The sequence below is a fragment of the Zea mays genome, chromosome 2, assembly GCF_902167145.1.
Source record: "Zea mays cultivar B73 chromosome 2, Zm-B73-REFERENCE-NAM-5.0, whole genome shotgun sequence".
Classification (NCBI taxonomy): domain Eukaryota; kingdom Viridiplantae; phylum Streptophyta; class Magnoliopsida; order Poales; family Poaceae; genus Zea; species Zea mays.
The window spans coordinates 202,982,272-203,009,227 of record NC_050097.1 but is presented as its reverse complement, the minus strand read 5'-3'; the positions used below and the strand labels follow the sequence as shown (position 1 = coordinate 203,009,227).

Sequence of the window (26,956 nt, the reverse complement as noted above, 5' to 3'; positions counted from 1 at the left end):
CATGAGATGTCTACCCCACATAATCAAAATGTAAAATAGATCACACTGCAAGAATTACAGAAATAAAATTCAATGGGATATTCAACCAGGGTACAGTATCATGTACCAATTTAACGAAAAGTGTGTGTTGTGAAATGTGACCAGTATCCATATCAGAGTACACACATGGATTTACAATTATAAACATGTTGTTTAGTGAAACCTGGGAGAATAGGACAACATCAAGCAATCAACATGATTTTTTTTCTTTTTTGAATCAATGGAGGCAGGCAGACACAGTAATCAAATCAATGGTTGTCCATCTACTACTACTCTAGTTACTGTTGGTCTGTATTAGGACCCAAGTCCAACATCTAGCAGTAAGGTCAATAAAAATGCAACAAAAATAAGTATTCAGGGCAACCTGTGGTTCATGTTGAAATAACAAATGTGGTATACTTTAAGCATAATATAATTATGTAGAGGTGCAGAGACAATGACGTGATGTTTCAGGACTACTTTAGTATATGCAATCCATTACTGAACCAATAGTAGGTTTAATAAGCAAAAACAGATAGACTTCAGTAGCATTGAAGGGAAGGAATTGCCGAATGCCACATTGTACTGCACCTGCACTCATAAAAAGGATTTCTTGAAAACATGTTTCAATCGGTTGCACAGGCTAATGGAATATGCAATATTGGAGTGAAAAATGGGGGAAATCAACACCTACAGATCCGATTTCACCTTGAATTATTTAACCATTCAACATCATGTCAGGGAGGCACTTAGTTTTTAGATACTTCGAAGTGGCATGGCAACCTTTCAGGAGCTATCATCATCGAAAGTAATAGTCAAGCATGATACAGTTAAACATAATATATACCAACTGAAGAGCTATTACAGTTTGCTCTACCGGGATTCAGGGGGAAAGCTAAGTGCCATTCACAGATGGGGTGTCTCTGATCTTGGATTAAGTTTCAGCTCCTGTGTCAAACGGGAAAAGGTCCAAGATTCCAAGACTGTTCGCAGATTAACTGATGGCCCAAGACGTTCCTACATGTCACAGGCATCAACGGTACCATTGGTTCCTTCTTCTATTAGCACTGAACAGAAAAAGAATGAAGATAAGACACTGGATTTAGGTTGCCCAGGTATGAATTTACAAAAATAAGTCTGGAGGCAAATAATCTGCGCCCTTTTACAGAACAAATAAAATCAGAAAATCTCTCACAGCTAAAGGAACCATGTGTGAAGAATGAATTATCTTGTCCGACCAACAATGGTACCAGCCAAGAACATAAAGGAGGGATGGGAGGCCACAAACTTGCAGCAGCAAGCATGATGGTTCTTTCTGGTCAATCATTTCCTGCAAATGCTAGTGAATCAGTGAGAAATGCACATGTCTTGGCAGTATTTAAAGAGGGTAGAGACTGTACATCTTCACTTACACTTAGGGAGTAGCATAACAGGCCAGTGTCAATGATTCAGAAGCACAAGATTAAGCAACTGATAAGAGCAATCTATATAGTGGGAAAAAAATTTATGATACAGGAGCACATGATTAAATTGAAAAAACAAAAATTTGCAATAACGGTATAAGTTTCACATTTAACTGTGTATTATCAAATAGGTTGCTAAAGTGTACCTCTAATTATTTGGTAAAAAACATATGCTCACGTGTACCTCTAATTATCGGTTGCTTAATCTTACATCGGTTAAAAATGCAACTGATAAAAAAACCTAGGATACCAGTAGCACACAGTAGAAGTTTCAAATACATACACTGGCTTGTCAACTACATACACTGCATCATTGTACCTGACTGTAGTCTTCCTAGGCGAGAGTAGAGAAGGATGGGGTTTGGTGTGGTGTCCAGCTTGACATGTTATCAAATAGGTCATGTCGTCGATGGAAACCTTTCTCAGTATCCTTGGAGCGGTGTCGATTTGGGCTGATTGGCCGGTTGAAGGGTGCTGGTATCGGCGGATTGGAGGATGGCGGGATTGAGAGCCGGGGCGGGGGCAAAGCAGATTTGGGGCGAGCTTTGCGACCGCTCCTTCCATGCATAGCGTGGGCGAGCTCAGGTGGCACTGCAATTCATGATCACAAGGTTATTCTGCTATTCTGAATCACCAAACAAAAATGAGGATAAGCACAATAGCTCTTAAGAAACAGAAAGCAAACCCTGTTCTACTATTACCAACAACAACATAAGGCCATATAGAAACAGGTGGCACTGCAATCTCTGTCACAATAAGTTGCTCTGGCCTATCACCAAGGTTTAGTAATTCACAATAATATAGAAAAATGAAATAAAAAGAGAAAGAATTGTCAACAAAAATGCACCGACTTCAAATTGGAAAATAACATCTAATGCAAGGCAACCAATGTGGCTTGGGAAACTTGTTATATATATTTAATGTTTTCTCCAACTCACTTGATTGTCCTAGTGTTTTTGAAAGTCTCCTGATTGGATGGCCCCATTACATGTTTTTATCGATTTTATATCATATATATGCATTGTGTTATGTCTATGAGCAAGTGGTGCTCAACTGTGCGATTACTATATTGAGGCATGCTTATTTAGTTTGTTTCCATACTTGTTAGATCTTTTGTTATATCTATTGCTGCATATTGCATATCTATTGTACATGTATGCTTTCTTAACTAATGCAGTAAAAAATATTGTAGTTTCAATGGGAAGGGATTGAATATATTACCTGTGTGGCCACTGGCCAGCAGTACCGGGATCTCTGCTCAGCTCGAACTCTCTACAACTCTCTTGTGATTTGTGAAATCCAGAAATTTTAACAGATAGGTGTTGGCTCCACAAATCCAGATCTGGCAATCGCTTGCCTGCAGTAATCTGTCAAAAGAATCATGAGACAGTTGTGTAAGAATCACAGGTATTGTGTTATTTTCAATGGACACACACATGAAACATAGACTAAATTGATTTTATAACATTGATTTCAGAAACTATTCTAGTATGAGAATGAAAGTGATGTTCATATAAATTAGCATACACAATGAAAAAAGTTGCTATGAAACATGAGCCTCGTGAGAGCAATCTGAAATAATCTAATGTGCAAACAAGTACAAGTATGCCCAGTCTCTGGGATCAAAAGAGTGCATATTAAAGGCAACATCAAGCATAGTTCAACTACTTACTCTCAACTCAGCATGAGTAAACATGTCTCGCAAAGTTATTACAATAGGAATCATCACCTTCTTATCATCATGTCCACCCAGTTTAAAAAATTGCCAAGAAAACAAATGAAGTTAGATCCCAAATTAGTTTTAGCTAATAATTAAACTATTAGGATGTGTGAATTCATTAAGTAGAAAAGAAGATTATGATAAGCAAAATAAATTAGCATAGACTAACACATACTTCTCTTTGTATCTTAAAATCCAATAAGTGTACTTCTCTTTGACAGAATACCGATAGGAGAGTAAGGTCCTACTTAATGAAACTTAAAAACATGTTACTAACATTCTCAATTCTAACCGTTGGTTCTACGGAAATGTATTAAAACCCCATGGAGATTGAGGTTCAAAAAATGGGCACGGCAAGATTGGATCAGTTCAAAAAAAATCACAGTCCTAGTTAATGTTACTGGAAAATCTAACTGTATTTTATCCGGTAGAAAATGTCCTAGAATGTAGACATTTGAATGTGTAATGTATTCAGAAGGTTGTTTTGAACAGAGAGCAAAACAATGTTCAGAACCTTGATTTGAAGTAACTACTACTAATGAACAAGAACAGAGACCACCTGAACACAAACTTTGACAGGTTGATCACCTCGGTGGTGCGGCTGCGCTTGGCGCTCCGCGCCATCGAACTTCTTGTCACACTGGGCTCGTCCTCCAGGTCTTGTAGAGTAGAGAGGCGGGTGTGCAAATCAGATAGGATTTAGGTGGGCGCGGCAAGACTGGATCAGATCGATGGATGCACTGCAGTGCCCAGTTTGGTCGGTTGTGCCATGCTATACCTCATCTGAAACGACACTCCCAGGCATGCCGTCGCCACCAAGGGACTGCACGCAGCCGCCCCCGCCGCTGAGGGACTACACGAGAAAGTGTACGACGCCACTGCCAAGGGACTGCGCGAGACACTTGAGCGCCCGCAGCAGCTGCGAAGCCCAGGAATCCCTCGAGGGAGGAGGGCGCCCTGGGGCGTGGACTGAGTGGAGCTTCTAGAGAGGATGACAGCACGTGGGCGGAGGCACTATATGGAGGTGAGCTGCGCCATGCCGGACACAGAGGGGAGAGGACACCGAGTTGGCGGTGAGGTGCGTGACTGAGGGACAGATCTGTTGAAACGGGTTAGGGGCTGATCTCGCGGGGGAGAGGGTTGCGTGGCTGGGCGGGGGCCAAGAACAACGGCTCACCACATCGACGACCTCCTCGACTTCCCCAAGGAGGACTCCATCGCCGTCGTGCTCCTCCTGGACGGGCCGACGCCAGCGAGCCCACTGTCGATAAATTCGAGACCAGTTACTTACGCAGATCCTCACTCCCCTCAGTTAGGGACATCACACATGTACCAATCGCAACAATGAGACCCAATCGCAACAATTCTCCACGGCTGCAACCACACAGCAGATGGAACACGTGTCTGATCCGGGTGCCAACTAATTCAGCGGGAAATCCGCGCAACCCGGATCGAACAGCGACCACATCTAGAGCCCCCATCCGCGGATCTGAAACCCGATTCCCAGCGAGCAAGCGAGCCCGGTCGTGGGGAAGCGGAGCGCTCACCTCGGATGGCCACCTCCACCGGTCGCTGCTCCTCTGGCCCCCGCGATTCCTCTCGTGTGTTGCAACGGCTCGCTCACCTCGGACGGCCACCGCGCGCGCCACCTCCACCGGTCGCTGCCCTTTGCGAGGGCGAGGGCAGGGGGCACAGTTTGGTGTAGGCGGGCTCTGTGACGCCGTTGGCGGGGGCAGGATCACTGCGCGAACCCTAATCTGGCGGGGCGGGATTGGTGGCGGCGCGTCCGCGGCTCCCGCCATCACAAAGGGCAGCGCCGTCGAGGGCGAGGGCGAGGGCAGGGGCGCGGTTTGGTGGCGGGCGGGATATCCGGCGGCGAGATTGGTGCGCGGGCGAGCTCGAGGGCGGGGGCTCGCGGGCGATGGCGGGCGCGTGCGACATGCGGGGGCGATGGCTGGCGCGTGCGGCATGCGGGGAGGAAGACTCGCGGGGGCGGCGGGGGCACGATCATGCGTGGGGGCGACGGCGGTCGCGGTCGCGGAGGGGGGAGAGGGGTACGGTCACTGCGGACGCGGCGCGAGCGTGGGGAGGGAATCACGGCGGCGCGGGGCCTCGCGGCGTGGGCGGACTGGGGGGAGGCGGGGGCACGCGCGGGGGGAGGCGGGGGCTCGCGGCGTGGGCGGACTGGGGGGAGGCGGGGGCACGCGCGGGGGAGGCGAGGGCACCTTAGCTGTGGACGCTGACACTCCCTTCTTAATAGAGTAGTAAAGATATGTCATCTAGACGTTTGAAGGACAAATTGGCGTTGGATAAAAACATTGTAAGAGATAGTACGTACAACTCATGATAATTATTGGTTTCATCTTTTGCAACCAACGGAAATGAGTTTGGAGGAAATAGAGGAGAGGTTAAGTTCCGTTGTGAAATCTAAGATAATTTCCTAGCTAAAGATCTCTGTCTGGAAAGAGTGCCTTGAATGTTGCCAATATCCATGTGTTGTCTATCCTGTAAATTTTTTCTATTTGTTTGATTTCGAAGAATTAACTTGAATCACTTCTATTTTTCAGATCACTCTAAAGGGAGGAGCATGCTTGTGGCTGCACTTATGGGTATCATCAATTCAAACTGTGATAATGCAGACTACTCATCGTTTCGGCCATTACTGCCTGCAGATGCTGATATAAGAGACAGTGGCCAATGCCCCCCTCTCACCAAAGGCCATCTCAGGAGACGCCATGGACACACAGTAAGATGGTTTTATCCTATGCTTTCTATACTCAATCTGTAGAATTGAGAAAGTGTTGTCTTTATTGATGAAAATGTGCAAGAAAGTGTAGCAAAAATTCTTCGGGATAGCCCTAATCAGATGACTAGAAGGTGAGCAAAATGTAAGTATCTTTGGATTTATTTGGGCATATGTGATCGATATATACTGATCATTTTGAGTTATACATGCAGCTCGTCAAGAAAATTACACAAAGAAAGAAGAAATATACTTGATGTATGAACTTTGTGTCAGCTATGTATTCAGTAATTTATACGCCGTCGCAACGCACGAGCACATAACTAGTAACGATTATAAGTCTATTTCAGCGGCTTCGCGTTCTCTGTATTTCCATGTCGTCGAAACTCTTGCCAACGCCTCCGTTTCGACGAAGCCTCCGTTTCGACGAAGTCAAATGTGCGGTGTTTTATAATCCCAAAAGTCTCCCATTTCCGGGGCCCAGATCCTGCGGCGAATTCCTTCCAACTCCAGGATCGAGAGCACACGCAGATGGCGAGGCACCCCCGCGCGCCGCTGCTCCGGCGTCTGCTCCTCCTGGCGGCCCTCGCGGCCTCCTGCTCCTACTACCTCCTCTTCCTGCAGGCGCAGGCCTCCGTCCCGCCGCGGTACGACGGGTTCGCCTACGGCGGCGGCGCCGCGACGGCCTGGAAGGACGCCGTCCTTGTCGAGGCCTTTCTCGACCCGCTCTGCCCCGACAGCCGCGACGCCTGGCAGCCGCTGAAGCTCGCCGTCGAGCGATACGCGCCGCGGGTCTCACTCATCGTCCACCCGTTCCCACTACCGTAAGCACGGGCGCTTACTGTGTCTATATATCGAGAGAAACTTTTTCCATAGCGTTGAAAGTTTTGGTGGGTTTTGATCAGTGGACAATCTCATAGTCACATTAATTGGCTGAAGTAGCTGACCCGTTGCACCGATTAAACTGTTGAATCAAAGATTTCTCACTACCAAATTTGGCTAATCAAATTAGCCCTTTTCAAAAAGGGCAAGCTCGTGGAGGATCCTCTGGTTCAGGCTGGATGTCCCTGATTCGGTGATGGTGTCGCTGTGGTGCCACTCCACTTGACTGCTTTGGAGTGGAAAATCATGACAGCAAACCATTTTGTCTCTCATACATGCTGTTTGTTTGGATATGTTCCTGTTTGGTTGGGCGTGATTCGTCCTATTAATGATATATACATCTACATACTTTATTTGGTGATGTACTGTTTCATTTCCTGCAATCGGTTGCCCCTGGACTGCTTAAAACTATTCCCAGTTCCCCCTAACTAAATAATATAAGCCGGCTATTTGCTAAAACAGAACCATCCCATTGCAGAATCAAGTGGGTGCTCCATTTTTTATGCTGAGGTCGTGCTATTTAGAGCCACTGATTGCTTATCATGTCAGTTGTTTTTCTTTACCAAATCGCGTCATACATGGTCCCGTGCATGCTTCCAGGTGCCAGGTGTTGTAGTTGCTTCTCTATGCTTGATCGCAGACTTTCTTTTTTTCGTTGGCAGGACAATTTTGTATAACGAAAAATGCTTCATGTCATGGACTTTTTAACTATAAAACTGTTCGGCCCTGTTATTTATTATTAGCAATAAGTTCCTTACTACTGATTCTCACTTTTCCCCCCTGATGTTCCACTACAGATACCACACATATGCATTCTATGCCTGCCGCGCGCTTTACATAGCTAACAAGTTGAATTCATCATCGACATATCCATTGCTGGAGCTGTTCTTCAAGAACCAGGTCCACCACATTCCGTATTACAATGGTTAAAGTTTTTATATCTGCTTGATTCTCCTTTTTCATACGCCAGTTGGACTCTTTTCTATTATTAACGAGTTCTGAATTCTATTCTAGTAGGGGATGGACTTTTTTTTACTAAATGTCAATTATGTTTAGGGGCTGTTTGGATTCTTTCATTTTGGAGGAATTGGAATATAATTAATGAACTAGTTATTTAGCTTGGAATTTGACATTATAGAAATTTCCAAAGTTTATATATAAGTCTATCATAAATTCATAGTGTGGGAAATGTAAATCGATTCTATAGATCATCATGATATGCTTCTACTCTGTAACTTATAGCGCACCCTTTGGATCACTCCCCTACAACATAAATGTAGCACATAAATATGTCTCTCATATGGCCAACAATAGTATACAAATTTATATAGCAGATAACCACATTTGCTTAATTTGTTTGTGTCTAAATTATGATTATTAGAATGTATTTCAATTCGAAAGAATCCAAACCGGGCCTCAGTAAAATGTGTTACTACAGTATCTACCCTGATTTTTTATTAAGGGACTCCTGCATTTCTCAAAAGAGAATATAATCTTTCTAGCCCTTTTTTAGGAAGGGGGTTGCTCCGGGCAATTTTAGCATTAACAGATCCTAAGGATTTGGAATTTTGGATCCCAATTTTCAATTTTTTTCCAAAAAGGCCCTTAGGGATCAACATAGAACATTTTTGCTTCCAGCAAAGTCAAGACCGCAGAAATTATTGCTGCTAAAGTCATTTGTACTGGCATAGCTTTCTTTGCCATAAGCATTCTGTCCTCTTTCTTGTGCCGCCTACCATGCTAAAGTTTCTCTAATTGTCTTATTGAGAAAACGCAAACAGGAAAAGTTCTACAATTCTGCCACATCATCTCTCTCGGGCCCTTCCGTAGCTCTAGGAATGTCGAAGATGGCTGCGCAGACTGTTGGTAACTCAGTATCCGAGTTTCTGTCGGGCTTCAGCGATGGGAAGACAGACTCGGCAGCGAGAGTTTCTTTCAAGGTTAGCTTTCCCCTTCCGCACCATGCTAGCGTTGGAAGCTCTAAGTACCTACCCTGAGTTTTGCTCGTTTTGCTGATGAAACTGCCCCGACTCCCAAACCATGCTTCAGTACGGGTGCACGAGGGGAGTCTTTGGCGCGCCGTTCTTCTTTGTGAATGGCTTCCTCCAGCCTGGGGGCGGATCGCCTATCGACTACAGCACGTGGATCGGCATCCTGGACCCCCTTGTTTCCCAGAACGGTGAACGGATCGAGATGTTTACTTCGATGTGAGTGATTGAAGTGGCCTTGCTACGGAGGATACGGTCGTACAGATGTTCCGCTAGTGCCGACGGCGGACAAGCAAACAGCTATTATGCAATTGCAAACTGTGTGTAAGCTCTGCAGTGGTAAATAGCATCCCACTTTGCTCGTTGTACTGTTAAGCTAGCAGTTGTGTGCTAGCTAGTAGCTACAGCTAGTATATCGGGTAAGTATGTGAAGAAGCTCTTGCATTGGAGCCTGCGATATGTTAAACTTCGCATAATCCTATGTTCACATTCGCTCTTCTCCTTGCTTTTTCTTAACTATTGGCACTCCTCTGCCTTGTCATTTCGTTGACTAACGATACTATGTTTATTGGCCTGTCGTGTCTCAGTGTACACACATGGTCATGGTCTCTGCGTTGGCGCGTTTTAGATATCTGCGGCCTAGTTTGGTAGACGATCACCAATTCACCATCAGCCAATCACCTCTGCCAAGAACCGAAGCACATGCGAAAGTTAAAAAAAAACTCAATAGTATTTGGCAACGGATCAATTTGGCGGATATTGAAAATATTCGTCCGCAATTATAACTGTGGGTAGAAATTTATATTCACGCCCGTGCTAATCGGATTTCGGATATCCGTCAAATATGATAGACAATAATTTTTCAACAATTCAATAGCAGAATTAATCAAAATTTTCCCCAATTCACCATAATACACCATTAAAACTACATAAGTATATCACATTAAATATTCATTGTACACATAGAATTGAACAAAGTTAGATTTTCCATTTTATAATTTTCTCTATAATTTACTGTGTTTGTGTTTTTTAAAGATTCAATCGAAATAAACATAAAAGGAGGAAACTAAGTAAACAACCAGGGAGACCATGTGTTCGATTTTAGGAGACGAGGGAGGAACTATGTCCGATTTTATATTTGATGGAGAAAAGACTGACTTTATATACTTTTTAATTACAAAGTGCAATACAGATGCTTACAACGCACACAAGAACATACACATATAAACCATATCCTACGAGCATATTTGAAGACTCGATCCACAATTCCTCGAGACGAGATTCGTTACTACAAACACGAGAACATCGCTTACCACTAAAACTATAAAGCTCTTAAATTCTTTAATATTCGTTTTTGCAGAAAGTCAATCAAGAAATCATATGTTATAGAGGTTTTCAGTAAGACTCGTGTATATAATCGTGTAAAATACTAATTTTACATTAAAGATTCAATTGTTTATTAAGTAGAGTATAAAATAGGATATCATGATACAACAGTGAAGTGGATTTGAAATAGGCCTTTTCGATCAATAACCAATGACACGCATTGGGCTCAAATCGAGTCCATCAAAGTGACCCACACAGCCCATATACCTTTCGTTAACGTCCTTCCGGTACAAATCCCAGCCGTTAAGCTGTACTCTCCAAAATCTGTCCGTCAAAATAGAATCCCAGTGCACAAAAAAACCCACGCAACGTTCAGGGGCATTTCCGTAACTACAACCTACAAAACCCTAGACGCGCTGCAGGCGGCCGTCCCGGTTGCTGCCGTTCCCGGCCTAAACGGAGGCGGCCGTATAAAGGCATTCTCCTCGCGCCCCACCCGGCGGTTATCTTCACCACCATATCGACATCGACGCCAGCGAGCCAAGGACAGAACAGCCGGCGCCCGGCCCTAAAACTGCCGTGCAGGTAACCTGCCGCCCCCGCTTCACGACTAGCAACCGCGCCCCCCCGGCTCCGCTCCATTATATTTCTCGCCTTGGACTTGCGCTCGCGCTACAGCAGTTGCCGCGCTGCGCTCTCGCGTCTTGCCGGATCTGAGTGGGCTCGCTTGCATTGTGCTGTGCTGTGTGTGCAGCGAGAGAGAAGCGAGGGAAAGATGGACCGGTACCAGAGAGTGGAGAAGCAGAGGGAGGAGGCACCCATCAAGGAAAACGAGATCCGCATTACCACGCAGGGGAGGATGCGCAACTACATCACCTACGCCACCGGCTTGCTTCAGGTATCCCTACCAGCTCGCTCGCTCTTTCGTCGATGGTTGTACTGAGTTTCAATGACATTGCACGTTTTGAATTCTCTTCTTAGCGCCATAAAGTTTGGTTCGTTGTGGCCGTGGCTAGATATCCGACCTTTTTTAATGACAACTTGAATTGTGAAAGGGAAAAAGCACCCATGTACTATAAGTTGACGTGACTGCCAACTTTAAAGTTGTTATATTAGTTATGTCGTGATTTAAGGAACACAATACACTGTTTTTTTTCGTGTACTGCCTATGGCATGTAATCCCATTCATTATAATGTAATTGCCAGTTGGTTTGTCGGGCATTTGGTATCCTGAGAAGTAAGACCGGGTAGTAAGGGAAAGAGAGGCAGTGGAAGGCTGAAGTTGACATGGGAAGAGGCAGCCAAAGGTTTAGCCTGTCTTGAATATGAGCGAATGCAAAACAAAACCTTAAGGCTTCTTTTGGGTTTCAACTGTAGCCTATCACAATGGCACTAAAAGGCTTTGTCTATTGTTTTTGTTGCAACTTGCAACTTCTGCAACATTTTAGGAAATGGCAAGAGCTTTTTGATGTGCCCATGAAAACCCGAAGTATGTTATGCTAAAGAACACCAGATTTTCGTCCAGATATTCGCTGAGATATGTGGTGGCAAATAAAAGTGTATGATGTCTGTGATGCGATGCGCCACGGGAAAAAGGCAGAATATATGATACTGTTCTTGTCCTAACTGTCTAATCACCCTCCTGTTTTAGTAGTCCTGATTTGGTAATTGGCATACTGCTTTTTTGTTATGTAGTGGATGTGGCAATACTATTACTGTCAACATGTTGCCATTTTTGTCATATGGTCCATGTGTGTCTCCTTTCGAAAATTAGGACCCCAGTGCTCATTAATCATAGCAACTTCTGTTTCTGAATTTGTGTGAAATTTGTTGGATACTTATATTTATTCTTGCCCATTTTTGTATGTGATATCTTCTTGTTCAAGCAGTTTTTTGCGCTTTATAATTTCAAAGTGTGTAAGAGTGTCCAGAATGTCTTCACATGGCCTCACTTTATGAGATACTACTGCTTTTATGCAATATACTTTTGTTGTGTTGTGTGACTGATAAGTTGCACCATAATATTTCTTACTTTAAGGACAAAGGTTCTGATGAGGTTGTATTCAAGGCCATGGGGAGGGCTATCAATAAGACTGTCATGGTTGTGGAATTGATCAAGGTACTCCTGATGGCTCTGGTGCTTGCTAATATTACTTATCACTTGATTCTAATTGTTACTGTTATTACTGTGAAGAGGAGGATTGTTGGCCTCCATCAGAATACCACCACTGGATCTACTGATATTACTGATATGTGGGAGCCATTGGAGGAAGGCCTACTTCCGTAAGTGACTTGTTTCTATTCCAGGATAGAACTATAACTGCATATGAACCTGTAATTTTGGAGTTCAAGATTATATCTCTCTGCAGGCTTGAGACAACAAGACATGTCTCTATGATCACTATAACTCTTTCAAAGAAGGAGCTGGACACATCATCTATCGGGTATGCATACTGCACCCTTTTGTCAACTGCATTTAATGACTTTGCCAGTTTGTCTTTACCAATTTCTATGGTTTCCTATGCCATGAACTCACATCTCGCTGCATCAAGTAATCTAATAAGAAATCAGTACTCCCTCTGTTTCTTTTTATAAGGTATAAAGTAAGATTTGAGAAATCATTAGAAATGTTCTTTGATCATCAATGGCGCATCAATTGCTTCAAAATCAATTTGCATTAAATTACATGTGGAATGTTGTTCTATTGATACAACTTTTATACATGCATGTGTATCATTTGGGTAATTGTTGGTCAAAATCTAAGAAATCTGTCTTGTTTGAATCCTGATATGTCTATATTTCGAGATGGAGGGAGTAGTTCAGGATTCATGCTGGCTTATCAACAGTTGAATTAATTGTTTGGGCAGATATCAATCTCCTTTGCCTGCTGATGAAGTGAAGCCTTTGGTTAAATATGAAAATGATGAAGGTATTGTGCGAGATTCACTTGTGTTATTTATTGTTAACGTTCTAATAATTCTGTATGGCATCATAATTCAATAATTGATTGTAGATGCACACTCACCTGGTGGCCGTGGAAGGGGTCGTGGTGGTCGAGGCCGTGGGCGGGGCAGGGGCAGAGGTGGACGTGGTGAGGCTGAGTGCTGCAGAGTAAACCATCAATTTGTCACATGTTCAATTATTACTCACATGTTACGTTTCAGGAAATGGGTTCAATGACTATGCTGATGCCGGTTGGGAAGAGGATCACACCCCTGCATATATGGGCAATGGATATGCCCGTGGAAGAGGTCGTAGTTTCAGGGGCCGTGGCAGGAGAGGCGGCTACAATAACCAGCCTGAATACCAACAGGACGGAGGTTATTACGAGGAGGCACCTGTCCATGCTCCAGCCTTAGGTGGGTAACCTCACATTTATCGTTTAATACTCCCTCAACATGTTTTTTTTGTTACGTGTAGACCTAGTTATATCTAAGGTACATACTATAACTAGAGACCGATGAAGTAGCTTGTATGCACAATAATGCCCCGTGGTAATCTGCTGCAATTGGTAACCAGGTCGAGGTCGTGGTCGTGGGAGAGGTCCATTCAGAGGCAGAGGACGTGGTGGCAACGCAAACGGCGTGATGCACGCTGCTGCGGACAGTGCATAAGCTGTTCGTTACCAGTCCAGGCTGGTTGTTTGTTGGATGCCTGCTCCAAGTATGAAGATGTATCATCTGTTGTTATCAGTTAACGTCATTACTTGGCATAAGATTGACATTCTGTGTCGGAGTGCAGCCAGGTTTTGATACTTGACTAGATCTGTAGGGTAGCGTCTTTACAGTGCTTTCTCCTTTCACAGTAGATGTCTTAAACTAATTGTAGTTTCGTAAAGGTTTAGAGCAGGGCATTCTTTCTATTTTTAAATATAAAAACGAAGTCTTGGTGTATGTTCAAATGTGCACGTTTTTATATGTGCTGTTTTTGAAATGCGAGTTAGATTAAGTTCGTGGTACACTGTGAATGAAATGCGAGTCAGATGATCTACCTATGTGTAACTGTATTCATTGGGGAAACCATGCAACCTTAATATTTTTTTTAAAAAAAAACAACACTCCCACCTCCCCTAAATATTTTAAAAAAGCCCCCCTATCTCTATCGGTCTCTATTACATGCATTCTTGCACCAATGAAAATGGTTGCACCTATATGTTTCCATGTTGCTCGTCCTCTATTTCATCCTCGTGGCATGATAATGCCTTCGAGCAGCTACAACGATGCAACTTTAAACTAGTTCGCTTATTTCAGTGCTTCGTGCTTCGTAATTCTAAGAGCTAAGGGACTGGACAAAGAAGGATGAAAAATGATAATGAAAACCGATAGGTACATACTTTTCATAAACCGGACATAAATTTTATGTCGGTAAAGTTTTTTTAGTACATAAATGTATAGGTCCACGCGAGGCTATTGAATTTCATGGACCCTATTTTTGACATTGACAAAAAGGGATCTACCTTATGGGTCAAATTCACCGTACCTACAACTCCACCTACCACCATGGAAGCTCCTCCCAATAATTACCCTCAAGCAGTTGAAGAATCGATGCTCAACAAGCAACTACAATATCACTCTTTTCGATGGCATCTACTACTGCTTCAAATGATGCTATGGTACTTAAAGCGGACAAGAAGACATTCTACAACAAGACCGATGAAATCAACTTCAAGTTTTAGCATATATGGCCTGCTATTTGCATCGGTCCAAGTGGTGCGCAAGACACAATGACAACGACTCCAGCGATTAGCGTAAAAGATTTCGTCTCAACTTGGACAATGGATATAACTCCACATTACTATAATTTTTTTTTTGCATCAGTCCGAGGCTAGTTAAAGGATAGCTCAATTAATTTTTTTGAGTAATTGCACAAGTTACTGGATAAAATAGAAATTCTCATAAGAGTCTTAGAAAATTGACAAAACAATTAAAACTAGACGAGAAAAAAGGCAAATTATACTAGAAAGAAGGCGAAAAGAGTGTATCACTTATGTGTATAAACTATCCATTTTTTTTAAGCCTTTAAATTTTATTTTTTATATAATTTATGTAATTTTTATTTTTAACTATATAATCAAATGAATTTTTAATTTTATTTTCATTTTAACTAAAAATCTATAAAAGAAAAACTGATATAATCCTAAGATAACTTTAGATCAATAATAAAAGTTGCGCACTAAAGTACGATGCTGATGTGGCTGTCCATAATCAGGTAGGTAGGGCTGGTCATTCGGTTCGGTCTATTCTGAAAAATGAGAACCGATTTTTTTTAAAATAATTTTAGAAACCGAACTTGAATAGAATCATAATTTCGGTTCGACCTATTCTGTTCACCAAATAGACCCGAATAGTAGAGAGTCTATTATCTTTCGTTAAAATATATACAATGATTAATTAATTAAAAGTGCTATTATTACAACTAGTGACTATAAAAAAATAGCATACTTAGATATATATATATATATATATATATATATATATATATATATATATATATATATATATATATATATATATATATATATATACTATCGTTAAGATGATATCATTATTTTTGGCTAATAAGTTAATAAATCATATAATAATACTATCACATATTAAGAGTTTTTTTATATTTCGGGTTATTCGGTTAATTTGGATTTTAAAGGTTAGGAATCGAACCCGAACACATACCCCCGAAATATAACAAATTTAGGAACCAAATCTGAACCCGAAACCTGAATAGATCAATAATTCGGTCCATTCGGTTCGATTCGGTTCAGATTCGAGTTCATTTTTCGGTTTTAAAATGTGCACCCTACAGCCACCGTGACCCGAGAAATTTGCCATTATGGATGTCCTTAGATGCGGCTTCGACGATTTGGAGGCGTAGGCGAGGGATTCTCTATTATGGAAAACTAGAGGACAACCCACACTTCAAAATGGACATGACCACGCCATTATCAGTAGTGAACGACGATTAAGACCATTGAGACAGCCGCCGTCCCAGCGCCGTGAGTGCTCGCTGCTTTCCCGTCTTGTCCCTTCTCTCTCTTCTCTCCTTCTCCTCGCTTCAGAAACGGCGGGGGAAGCAGAGCACGGTTCAGAAACGAAAGAGAGGAGCTGACGCGGCGGCGGGGGCGAGACGGCAGGGAGGCATGGACGAGCACGGCGGCGGAGCCGGTAAGCTGACGAGGACGCCGTCGTCGCTACTCCGGTCGCCTACCATGTGCGCGGGTCCCGGCACCGCATCGTTCCACGCGCTCGACGACCCGGAACCCGACGACAAGAAGGCGCAGGCGCCACTGGGCAAGCCTCGGGCGCTGCTCCGCTGTGCCCACCACCGGTTCCGCCCCGGCCCGGCCCAGTCCGCGCTCCTCCTCCTCCCGGTCCTCACGCTCGCCGCGCTGCTCATGCACGGGGGCGACGGCGGCCACCACCTCGCCCTCCTGGCGGCCGCGGCGGGGTTCGCCCTCGCCGCCGCGGCCGCCGTCGCGCGGCTCCGCGGCGCTCGCCCGCGCTCGCCGGCGCTCGAGGCCTCCGTGCGGTGGTTCATCGGCGAAGATGACGACGAGGAGCAGCGGGACTGGAAGCGGAGGGCGGGGCTCGGGCTGGGTCTGGGACTGGGGCACCGCGCGGAGGTGCGGGAGGGCGTCGAGTTCTACAACCACCTGTCTAGGCTGCCGTTGGGCATGTAGTCATACACCAGGAGAAGCTCGCGGACACGGAGTTGTAGTGGTAGTGGTAGTCTATGGACAGCAACACCAGAGTCAGATCTGCAAATTTGTGCTGAAGCTGATGCTCCTGGGATATCCGCCATGGCGCACAAGCTCTACGCCGCCGCCGTTGTGGCTGCTCGCCGGGGCGACGTCTGCAGATGACGATTTCGTTGGAGCGCTAGCGCTGTCGAGGGCGTCACTGCTCTCTAGCGGGCTCTTGGAGTTGGACGTCGGGTATGGCTCGACACTAGCCACTCTGCAGAGAGAAAGAAACAAGGAGGATGAAGACTAGTGTCCTGACGCAGGGATCGGTTAGATGTTGACGACAACAAGCTTGAGCAGAGCATATACACCATAGAAAGTATAGCAAGGCACAGTCCATACCTTTCCTTTCACTTCTCCAAGAACCGGGCGAGCGACGCTTTCCGAGCTTGAGGGACAGCTAGAACAAACAACCAAACAAACAAAACACGGGTAAATCAAACGTGTCGCACGAACGGTTTCAGCACTTGCAAGCGAGCGAGAGGTATGTATATAGCTAGTACCTCTTGGTGTAACAGCTACAGCAGCACTTGCAGCTGCCAACTACCGGGACGACGAGACTGTCTGGCTGGTAGGAGCAGCAGCAGGCTTGGAAGCGCAAGCCTCTGTAGCGCAGTGAGACGTGCTCCTGGAAGGAGCCACGGCTTGCGGCACGACGATGCGGAAGAAGCATCAGAGGAGGCACGACGGCTATGGAGCTTGGGCTAGCGGTTGTTGCAAGAATGAGGAAGACGACAATTTGCGCAGGAAGAGAAGAGGAGAAAAGAACGACGGCTGCTAGGAGAGAGATAACAGATGTAGACGACGTGAGTATCTATGGTTTTAATCAAAGAGGTTACCAAGTAATAGAGTGTTCTTGTTCGTTTTAGCGAGTGGTCTATTCCCTGCTTTTCTATATCAGCTAATCCCTCGCCTACGCCTCCAAAACGTCGAAGCTGCACGTGAGGATCTCCATAATAGCAAATTTCTCCATAATAGCAAATTTCTCCCGTGACCCCGCAACCGCACCCCCGCAAAGAGACCAAAACCCTAGCCGTCACCCCGTAACCTCACTGGCGGCCATGGCGTTCTCCGGCAGGATCAAGCAGCTCGTGAAGAAGTACGGCAAGGTGGCCGCGGGCGTCCATCTATCCGTCTCCTTTGCCTCCATCTTCGGCCTCTACGCTGCCATCAACAACAACGTCGACGTCGAAGCCGTCTTCCGGAGATTTGGCATCTCCCCCGGCGTTGCCGTCGACGGGGAGGCCTCACCCTCACCCGCCCCTGTCTCCCGCGATGAGCACCTGCAACACGCCTCCCTACCGCCCTGTCCTAGTGAGGTACTGCAAGAAGAGTCGGAGCAGCGGCAGCCCCGCAACAGGACGATGGAGCTCGTGGCGTTGAGTGGAGGCCCGCTCGGGCTCGCGCTCCTCTGCAACAAGGCACTGTTGCCCGTGAGGATCCCCATCACTATCGCGCTCACGCCGCCCGTCGCCAGGGCCCTTAGCCGCTGGAAGCTCGGCTAGAGCTGATTTGTGAGTCCGTTTTCCGCTTCGGAATGCCCTCTGTCGGTTTAGGGTCAGAGTCGAACTTTGATGCAACCTTCATCTTCAATCTGCTGTTGGATGACGTGGCCGATTCATAGTTTGTCAGAGGTTTTGTTCAATAAATGGCGTGACGTTTGTAATTTTGCAGTTTATCATAGTATGGGATTGCGAAGTTGGATTCATAAAATTGGAGATGAAAAATCAATTGTTTTGGTCTTTTAGCAATCATATCATCTGTTGTAGTCCTTTGACATTTCACCAGACTTCAGTTTATTCCAGTTGCAATTATCTTTGCGTGATAGCAATGCTCCATATGCCTAGATGTTTTTTTTTCCTAAACCTTTATAGTATATCGGAACTATGTACTTATAACCTTTCTTACAAACCATTCTGGTAGCCATTTTTATCCCATCTATGTATGCAGAGCAGCAGAGGCTAAATCGTTTTTCACGAAGTGTGACCCGTGCCCAATGAATTTGGTTAACCTCTTGGCGCCGGGAGGAGGTTGCTTCGCGGCCTAACTACTACTCCTCGGGACCGGCGGCCGTTTCATCCGTTTCTCTCTGGCGACTGCCTAGAGTCCTCTTCCCGGAGGAGGAATCATGATCTTCTGCGTCGTCGTCGTCCGCCACCAGGTCCAGGAGCCTCACCGCCCCCACTCGACCCCTCGCGGCCGATCGTGCAGACCTGGCCTGACGCGATCTCGTCCTGGGCGCTGCTGAAATTGTTGACCTTTGCGTTTCCGTCGCTGCTGCAGAACAACCCGCTGTACCTGCACAGCTTCACGGAGGCGGACGACGCCCTCAAGCTCCACCACATCGTTCACTGCTCCCTCGACGTCATCGACGAGCGAGGTAGCTACGCGTCTCTCTCTCGTCGACATGCACCCTTACCATTTTGCAGACCTGCTTTGTGAGGGGCTCTGGGCATGCATAGAAGCTTAATGGTTCTAGATGATTATGATGGACAAATGCAATGGTTGATTCATATAGTAGTTTTAACTCATCAGCGATTTGTTGGCGTATAGAAATGTCAATCTACCTTTTCTCAGTGCTGTTTTCGGCTAACTTTTTTTTTTGTTTGAGGCGCATTATTGCCTCGACATCCATTCTGTTGGCAGTGAACAATTCTAAAAGGACATTGAATGAGACATTTTTGGGTCTTCTGTACCCAACTGAGAACTACAGAGTGTAAGTTTCTTCCAGGTTTTAGTCATTTGCTTAAGTTTCCTGATGGCATCTGCCTCCATTAGTTACTGAAGTTCCAAAAATCTACCGATTCTATTTTCAGAATTTTTCGTACTTGAATTATTCAGAAAGAAGTTAAACAATGACTATCAACTGAATATTTATACGTGTCCCCTTCCCTTGTCGCCAACTAGATTTTCCCGCTGATAGCACAGGCATTCTTCATCTGCCCGCCAAATGCTAGGGAGATCGATTAATTATCATGGTCTATTGTGTTCAGGTATGGCTATTTGACAAACACAAAGGTCAAGTTTATCATGGTCACGACTGATCTTAATGCCAAAGATGCAGATGCCCGAAATGTAAGCTCCTCAGCGGTTTAGCTGCACCATTTATAAATGAATTATGTTAATATATGCATTGAACATGTATACAGCATATTTATATTTCATTCCACTGAGTTGTACTTGTACAGAGATATTTGCATTAGAGTACAGCAGTTAAGTTTCTCAGCCTAGCGATGTAAATCAACCGTTCCAAGAGAAGTTCTAGACGCACTGTTTCTTCCTTTCGAGGATGCACTGAAATAAGATTGTGTAACCATTTTTTAGTTTACATGGGATTTGATGCTCATGCTTGACCTGTTGTGCGTGCAAAAGAGTACAGGCTCATGTTCATCTCCGTTTCCTCAGTTTTTCAGGAAGTTCCATGCTGCATATGTAGATGCCGTCTCAAACCCGTTCCATGTCCCGGGGAAGAAGGTTGCTTCAAGAAGCTTTGGTGCAAGAGTAAGCACCATCGTGAAATCCTTCGGTTCTGGGACAACCAGTTGATCCAACGCCACTTTTGGCAGACTTCCTGTAATCAAACGTGTGTGTTCTCCCTGTTCGACAAAATTACTCCTGACCGTGTACTGCTTGCATGGTGAACGAGGTGCCAGTTTGGTACTGGTTGCGGAGCAAAGAAAGATAGTGGTTCATTCATGAATTCATTCAAAGGTGGTGCCTTTTTTTTTTCTTCAGTGCACCTGATCTGTAACCCATCCTGTGTTGTTACTTGTTGTCTTCCATGGTCTGCCTCTTGCAGTCACTGCCTGTCTACTGGTCTTAGCCGCGATCTGTTTGAGCTTTTGGCCATTTTTAGACTGCTAACTTCAGACTTTTCAAGGACCAAACAAACAACTCTTATAAACCAAAAGCCAAAAATCTCACTGTAAATAGCTTCTGGGAGCTTAGACTTTTGAAAGATCCAAAAGCATAGATCCAAGAGCTCTCAAGAAGCATAAACAAAATAGGCCCTTAGCTAGCAGAAGTAAAGCGCTATTTTTGGATCTCATTTTCATAGCGATTCTAGTTAATGATGTGGTGGAATTTAGATTCCAGATTAAGATAAAGAAATAAGATGTTTAGATTCGAAATTATTTTCTTTGCATAGTGAGAATTTTTAAATAGCCGGTTTGCGCAGATAGTTGGATTATAAATGAGATCTATAATCCAGATGCGTGAATCTCATTTTACATTTTTCTTACCTTATTCTCATTTTTCTCAGGAGATAGCCTAAAGCTCTTTTTTCGGTGCATGGACAGCTACGGGTTTGTTTCAACGCAAGCTCATTGGATGGCTTGCTAGCACGAGTGCTGCCGAGTTTTTATCTGCATACGCGTGTAGAGAGTGCAGTTCCATATGTGATATGGAGGGTTTTCATCAGGCTTCAGGCAGTAGAGCCAACAAGAATTTCCATGGACATAGAACCTTCTCATGGAGTCCTGGTACAACTTTTTTCTAAACAGTTTTTTTAGAATCTAGATATGTGGATAATCTAGCTCTCACGAGAATCTGAATATCCCAGAGCTTACACGCGGAGACAAATTAAGGAGTTCATAGGATTTAGAATCTAGATAGATATGAATTTCTTCTATTGCGATGACTCGACGGATTGTACAACCACGTGATTTGAGCGATTTTCATAGAAGCCATGTGTTTAGACAGAATCGGATTCTGACTTGTCTGACATAATTGGATTCCGACGGCTAGAATTAGATTTTACTAGAATTCGATTTTAAACTGAAAGGACTAACCGACCACAGGCCGCTATTTTTCTCTGAAACTAAAAGAGTTTGATTAGTTTGGGTTTAGACTTGAGCTGATCCTCGCCGGATCAGTAGTCAGTGAACTGTTGGTAGCCCAAACAACGAGAAGAGATCCACTCTTTGACGTTCACAAACACAGAGGACCCCTCTCGCTGATGAGAACTGTAGCCAGGTAATTTGTGAGCGGCCCCATATCATACATTCATAACACAGACCCTGTTAAACGACGACAGGACGCCCGGGATCACAAATGACGTTCGATTCGGCAACTGGACACATACGTGCTAAATTGCTCGGCAAATTTAACCTAACTTTTTTCTTCTTCTTCACAGTTGGAATGGAAAAACCCCTAACCCTAATCAGGGTTAGGTGTAGTATTAATAGACTTAGGTAATTGGGCCTGTCCCATTACAAAGGGTTGAGATAGTAATTACATGGGGAAGACCCCAAACCCTAGACAGGTAATCTAACACCCCCGCAGTCACAACTCTATCCTGTACAGATGTTGAGACTGGATCGAAAGTCTGAAAAGACACTCGACGGTAACCCTTGGTGAAGATGTCGGCGAACTGCAGCGTGGTGGGGACGCTGAGAACCCGAACGTCACCGGCAGCGACACGCTCGCGGACGAAGTGCAGGTCGATCTCCACATGTTTCGTGCGCTGATGCTACACGGGGTTGGTGGAGAGGTAGACCGCGCTGACGTTGTCGCAGTAGACGAGGGTGGCGCGCTGGAGGGGACTGTGGAGCTCGTGGAGGAGCTGGCGCAGCCAGGAGGCCTCTGCCACGCCGTTGGCCACGGCACGGTACTCGTCCTCATCGCTGGAGCGAGAGACGACGGGCTGACGCTTGGCGGCCCAAGAGACAAGGTTGACGCCCAGGAACACGGCGTAACCTGAGGTGGACCGACGCGTGTCGGGACAGCCAGCCCAGTCAGCGTCGGTGTAGATGAAAGTCGCCTAGAGGGGGGTGAATAGGGCGAAACTGAAATCTACAAATATAAACACAACTACAAGCCGGGTTAGCGTTAGTAATAAAGAAACGAGTCCGCGAGGGAGGGCGGAAAACAAATCCCAAGCGAATAAGCAAGTGAGACACAGAGATTTGTTTTACCGAGGTTCGGTTCTTGCAAACCTACTCCCCGTTGAGGAGGCCACAAAGGCCGGGTCTCTTTCAACCCTTCCCTCTCTCAAACGATCCACGGATCGAGTGAGCTTTCTCTTCTCAATCACTTGGAACACAAAGTTCCTACAAGGACCACCACAAGTTTGGTGTCTCTTGCCTCAATTACAAGTGAGTTGATCGCAATGAAAGAATCAAGAACAAAGAAAGCAATCCAAGCGCAAGAGCTCGAAATAACACAAGTAAATCACTCTCTCTAGTCACTATGGTGTTGTGCGGAATTTGGAGAGGATTTGATCTCTTTGGTGTGTCTAGAATTGAATGCTAGAGCTCTTGTAGTAGTTGGGAAGTGGAAAACTTGGATGCAATGAATGGTGGGGTGGTTGGGGTATTTATAGCCCCAACCACCAAAAGTGGCCGTTGGGAGGCTGTCTGCTCGATGGCGCACCGGACAGTCCGGTGCACACCGGACAGTCCGGTGCCCCCTGCCACGTCATCACTGCCGTTGGATTCTGACCGTTGGAGCTTCTGACTTGTGGGCCCGCCTTGGTGTCCGGTGCACACCGGACATGCACTGTTCCTTTTCCGGTGTGCCAGTATGGGCGCGCCTGACTTCTGCGCGCGCAGAGCGCGCATTAAATGCGCGGCAGAGAGCCGTTGGCGCGGAGATAGCCGTTGCTCCGGAGTCGCACCGGACAGTCCGGTGCACACCGGACAGTCCGGTGAATTATAGTGGACTGCCCGTTGGAGTTTCCCGAAGCTGGCGAGTTCCTGAGGCCGACCTCCCTTGGCGCACCGGACACTGTCCGGTGTACACCGGACAGTCCGGTGAATTATAGCCGAGTCGACCCTGGGAATTCCCGAAGGTGGCGAGTTTGAGTCTGAGTCTCCTGGTGCACCGGACATGTCCGGTGGCGCACCGGACAGTCCGGTGCGCCAGACCAGGGGTGCCTTCGGTTGCCCCTTTTGCTCCTTTGTTGAATCCAAAACTTGGTCTTTTTATTGGCTGAGTGTGAACCTTTTACACCTGTATAACCTATACACTTGGGCAAACTAGTTAGTCCAATTATTTGTGTTGGGCAATTCAACCACCAAAATTAATTAGGGACTAGGTGTAAGCCTAATTCCCTTTCAATCTCCCCCTTTTTGGTGATTGATGCCAACACAAACCAAAGCAAATATAGAAGTGCATAATTGAACTAGTTTGCATAATGTAAGAGTAAAGGTTGCTTGGAATTGAGCCAATATAAATACTTACAAGATATGCATGGATTGTTTCTTTCTTATATAACATTTTGGACTACGCTTGCACCACATGTTTTGTTTTTGCAAACTCTTTTGTAAATTTTTTTAAAAGTTCTTTTGCAAATGGTCAAAGGTAAATGAATAAGAGATTGCAAAGCATTTTCAAGATTTGAAATTTTCTCCCCCTGTTTCAAATGCTTTTCCTTTGACTTAACAAAACTCCCCCTAAAGGAGATCCACCTCTTAGTGTTCAAGAGGGTTTTTGATATATCATTTTTGAAATACTGCTTTCTCCCTTTTGAACATAATAGGATACTAATTGATAAATACTTTTGGAAAACACTAAGTTTTTGGAATTGGTGGTGGTGCGGTCCTTTTGCTTTGGGCTCATTTCTCCCCCTTTTTGGCATGAATCGCCAAAAACGGAATCAGTAGAGCCCTCGAAGTAATTTCCTCCCCTTTGGTCATAAATAAATGAGTTAAGAATATACCAAAGACGAAGTCCTTTTCCTTGATGCTCATTTCTCCCCAAGGAATAGAGAGTTGCTTGGAGTGATGGCGAAGTATGAGTTATGGAGTGGAAGCCTTTGTCTTCGCCGAATACTCCAATTCCCTTTCAATATACCTATGACTTGGTTTGAAATAGACTTGAAAACACATTAGTCATAGCATATAAAAGAGACATGATCAAAGGTATATAAAAGAGCAATGTGTGCAATTTTAACAAAAGAAGTTCCTAGAATCAATAATATTGAGCTCATGCCTAAGTTTGTTAAAAGATTGTTCATCAAGAGGCTTGGTAAAGATATCGGCTAATTGATCTTTAGTATTAATGTAAGAAATCTCGATATCCCCCTTTTGTTGGTGATCCCTCAAAAAGTGATACCGAATGGCTATGTGTTTAGTGCGGCTATGCTCGACGGGATTGTCGGCCATTTTGATTGCACTCTCATTATCACATAGCAAAGGGACTTTGGTTAATTTGTAACCATAGTCCCGCAGGGTTTGCCTCATCCAAAGCAATTGCGCGCAACAATGACCTGCGGCAATGTACTCGGCTTCGGCGGTGGAAAGAGCAACCGAATTTTGCTTCTTTGAAGCCCAAGACACCAAGGATCTTCCCAAGAACTGACAAGTCCCCGATGTGCTCTTTCTATTAATCTTACACCCCGCCCAATCGGCATCCGAATAACCAATTAAATCAAATGTGGATCCCCTAGGATACCAAAGCCCAAACTTAGGAGTATAAGCCAAATATCTCAAGATTCGTTTTACGGCCGTAAGGTGAGCTTCCTTAGGGTCGGCTTGGAATCTTGCACACATGCATACAGAAAGCATAATATCCGGTCGAGATGCACATAAATAGAGTAAAGAACCTATCATCGACCGGTATACCTTTTGATCCACGGACTTACCTCCCGTGTCGAGGTCGAGATGCCCATTGGTTCCCATGGGTGTCTTGATGGGCTTGGCATCCTTCATCCCAAACTTGGTTAGAATGTCTTGAGTGTACTTCGTTTGGCTGATGAAGGTGCCCTCTTGGAGTTGCTTCACTTGGAATCCTAAGAAATACTTCAACTCCCCCATCATGGACATCTCGAATTTCTGTGTCATGATCCTACTAAATTCTTCACATGTAGACTTGTTAGTAGACCCAAATATAATATCATCAACATAAATTTGGCATACAAACAAGTCATTTTCAAGAGTTTTAGTAAAGAGTGTAGGATCGGCCTTTCCGACTTTGAAGCCATTAGCAATAAGGAAATCTCTAAGGCATTCATACCATGCTCTTGGAGCTTGCTTGAGCCCATAAAGCGCCTTAGAGAGCCTATAGACATGGTTAGGGTACTCACTATCTTCAAAGCCGGGAGGTTGCTCAACATAGACCTCTTCTTTGATTGGTCCATTGAGGAAGGCACTTTTCACGTCCATTTGATAAAGCTTAAAGCCATGGTAAGTAGCATAGGCCAATAATATGCGAATTGACTCAAGCCTAGCTACGGGTGCATAGGTTTCACCGAAATCCAAACCTTCGACTTGTGAATATCCCTTGGCCACGAGTCGAGCTTTGTTCCTTGTCACCACACCATGCTCGTCTTGTTTGTTGCGGAAGACCCATTTGGTTCCTACAACATTTTGGTTAGGACGTGGAACTAAATGCCATACCTCATTTCTAGTGAAGTTGTTGAGCTCCTCTTGCATCGCCACTACCCAATCCGAATCTTGAAGTGCTTCCTCTACCCTGTGTGGCTCAATAGAGGAAACAAAAGAGTAATGTTCACAAAAATGAGCAACCCGAGATCTAGTAGTTACCCCCTTATGAATGTCGCCGAGGATGGTGTCGACGGGGTGATCTCGTTGGATTGCTTGGTGGACTCTTGGGTGTGGCGGTCTTTGTTCCTTATCCTCCTTGTCTTCCTCATTTGCATCTCCCCCTTGATCAATGCCATCTTCTTGAGGTGGCTCATTTGATTGATCTCCTTCTTCATCAACTTGAGCCTCATCCTCATTTTGAGTTGGTGGAGATGCTTGCATGGAGGAGGATGGTTGATCTTGTGCATTTGGAGGCTCTTCGGATTCCTTAGGACACACATCCCCAATGGACATGTTCCTTAGCGCGATGCATGGAGCCTCTTCTTCACCTATCTCATCAAGATCAACTTGCTCTACCTGAGAGCCGTTAGTCTCATCAAACACAACGTCACATGAGACTTCAACTTGTCCAGTGGACTTGTTAAAGACCCTATATGCCCTTGTGTTTGAGTCATAACCTAGTAAAAAGCCTTCTACAGTTTTAGGAGCAAATTTAGATTTTCTACCTCTTTTAACAAATATAAAACATTTGCTACCAAAAACTCTAAAATATGAAATATTTGGCTTTTTACCGGTTAGGAGTTCATAAGATGTC

At 44.9% G+C, this 26,956-nt stretch overlaps 5 protein-coding genes across 9 annotated transcripts; 4 read left to right on the top strand and 1 right to left on the bottom strand.

Annotated features, from left to right (window-relative positions):
- The first annotated feature begins 6,414 nt into the window (after window positions 1-6,414).
- LOC100278440 (uncharacterized) lies at window positions 6,415-9,355 on the top strand. Its single transcript, NM_001151718.2, has 4 exons — window positions 6,415-6,768; window positions 7,624-7,726; window positions 8,608-8,766; window positions 8,876-9,355. The coding sequence occupies exons 1-4, from the start codon at window positions 6,476-6,478 to the stop codon at window positions 9,035-9,037; spliced, it is 717 nt and encodes a 238-aa protein (NP_001145190.2). The 5' UTR covers window positions 6,415-6,475; the 3' UTR covers window positions 9,038-9,355.
- A 1,225-nt stretch (window positions 9,356-10,580) lies between these two features.
- On the top strand, window positions 10,581-14,033 carry LOC109944067 (H/ACA ribonucleoprotein complex subunit 1). Its single transcript, NM_001352898.1, has 9 exons — window positions 10,581-10,725; window positions 10,895-11,038; window positions 12,179-12,259; window positions 12,335-12,423; window positions 12,510-12,584; window positions 13,008-13,069; window positions 13,154-13,231; window positions 13,305-13,499; window positions 13,660-14,033. The coding sequence occupies exons 2-9, from the start codon at window positions 10,916-10,918 to the stop codon at window positions 13,752-13,754; spliced, it is 798 nt and encodes a 265-aa protein (NP_001339827.1). The 5' UTR covers window positions 10,581-10,725; window positions 10,895-10,915; the 3' UTR covers window positions 13,755-14,033.
- Window positions 14,034-16,005: 1,972 nt separating this feature from the next.
- Window positions 16,006-17,681, bottom strand: LOC109944066 (uncharacterized). 3 transcript variants are annotated; one of them, XR_002267328.3, is made up of 3 exons: window positions 17,380-17,681; window positions 17,219-17,276; window positions 16,006-17,090 (listed from the first exon to the last, which is right to left on the bottom strand). XR_002267328.3 is itself a non-coding variant. In XM_023301682.2 (2 exons), exon 2 carries the CDS (start codon window positions 16,669-16,671, stop codon window positions 16,219-16,221), a length of 453 nt encoding a protein of 150 aa, XP_023157450.1. In that variant the 5' UTR covers window positions 16,672-17,276; window positions 17,380-17,681; the 3' UTR covers window positions 16,006-16,218. The 3 variants fall into 3 exon arrangements, 2 of the variants coding, with proteins under 2 accessions (XP_023157450.1, XP_023157451.1); XM_023301682.2 differs by having other exon boundaries at window positions 16,006-17,276; XM_023301683.2 differs by lacking the exon at window positions 17,380-17,681 and having other exon boundaries at window positions 17,219-17,319.
- A 166-nt stretch (window positions 17,682-17,847) lies between these two features.
- LOC100272377 (uncharacterized) lies at window positions 17,848-18,867 on the top strand. 2 transcript variants are annotated; one of them, NM_001369319.1, is made up of 2 exons: window positions 17,874-18,390; window positions 18,827-18,867. In NM_001369319.1, exon 1 carries the CDS (start codon window positions 17,938-17,940, stop codon window positions 18,379-18,381), a length of 444 nt encoding a protein of 147 aa, NP_001356248.1. In that variant the 5' UTR covers window positions 17,874-17,937; the 3' UTR covers window positions 18,382-18,390; window positions 18,827-18,867. The 2 variants fall into 2 exon arrangements, with proteins under 2 accessions (NP_001356249.1, NP_001356248.1); NM_001369320.1 differs by lacking the exon at window positions 18,827-18,867 and having other exon boundaries at window positions 17,848-18,589.
- Window positions 18,868-18,901: 34 nt separating this feature from the next.
- Window positions 18,902-20,583, top strand: LOC109944065 (uncharacterized). Of its 2 annotated transcripts, none has more exons than NM_001369322.1 (5): window positions 18,902-19,037; window positions 19,160-19,256; window positions 19,523-19,592; window positions 19,870-19,951; window positions 20,282-20,583. In NM_001369322.1, the coding sequence occupies exons 1-5, from the start codon at window positions 19,005-19,007 to the stop codon at window positions 20,420-20,422; spliced, it is 423 nt and encodes a 140-aa protein (NP_001356251.1). In that variant the 5' UTR covers window positions 18,902-19,004; the 3' UTR covers window positions 20,423-20,583. The 2 variants fall into 2 exon arrangements, 1 of the variants encoding a protein (NP_001356251.1); NR_161314.1 differs by having other exon boundaries at window positions 18,905-19,037; window positions 19,488-19,592; window positions 20,282-20,571.
- The last annotated feature ends 6,373 nt before the right edge of the window (window positions 20,584-26,956 follow it).

Coding starts and splice junctions, on each gene's coding strand:
- LOC109944067 (NM_001352898.1), top strand. CDS start 10,916: ATGGACCGGTACCAGAGAGTGGAGAAGCAGAGGGAGGAGGCACCCATC. Junction 12,260..12,334: donor TGGTTGTGGAATTGATCAAG/GTACTCCTGATG, acceptor ATTACTGTGAAG/AGGAGGATTGTTGGCCTCCA. Junction 13,232..13,304: donor CAGGGGCAGAGGTGGACGTG/GTGAGGCTGAGT, acceptor GTTACGTTTCAG/GAAATGGGTTCAATGACTAT.
- LOC100272377 (NM_001369319.1), top strand. CDS start 17,938: ATGGCGTTCTCCGGCAGGATCAAGCAGCTCGTGAAGAAGTACGGCAAG.
- LOC109944066 (XM_023301682.2), bottom strand. CDS start 16,671: ATGAACCACCGCACGGAGGCCTCGAGCGCCGGCGAGCGCGGGCGAGCG.
- LOC109944065 (NM_001369322.1), top strand. CDS start 19,005: ATGATCTTCTGCGTCGTCGTCGTCCGCCACCAG. Junction 19,593..19,869: donor CCAACTGAGAACTACAGAGT/GTAAGTTTCTTC, acceptor TATTGTGTTCAG/GTATGGCTATTTGACAAACA. Junction 19,952..20,281: donor AAGATGCAGATGCCCGAAAT/GTAAGCTCCTCA, acceptor CCGTTTCCTCAG/TTTTTCAGGAAGTTCCATGC.
- LOC100278440 (NM_001151718.2), top strand. CDS start 6,476: ATGGCGAGGCACCCCCGCGCGCCGCTGCTCCGGCGTCTGCTCCTCCTG. Junction 6,769..7,623: donor GTCCACCCGTTCCCACTACC/GTAAGCACGGGC, acceptor GTTCCACTACAG/ATACCACACATATGCATTCT. Junction 7,727..8,607: donor AGCTGTTCTTCAAGAACCAG/GTCCACCACATT, acceptor AAACGCAAACAG/GAAAAGTTCTACAATTCTGC.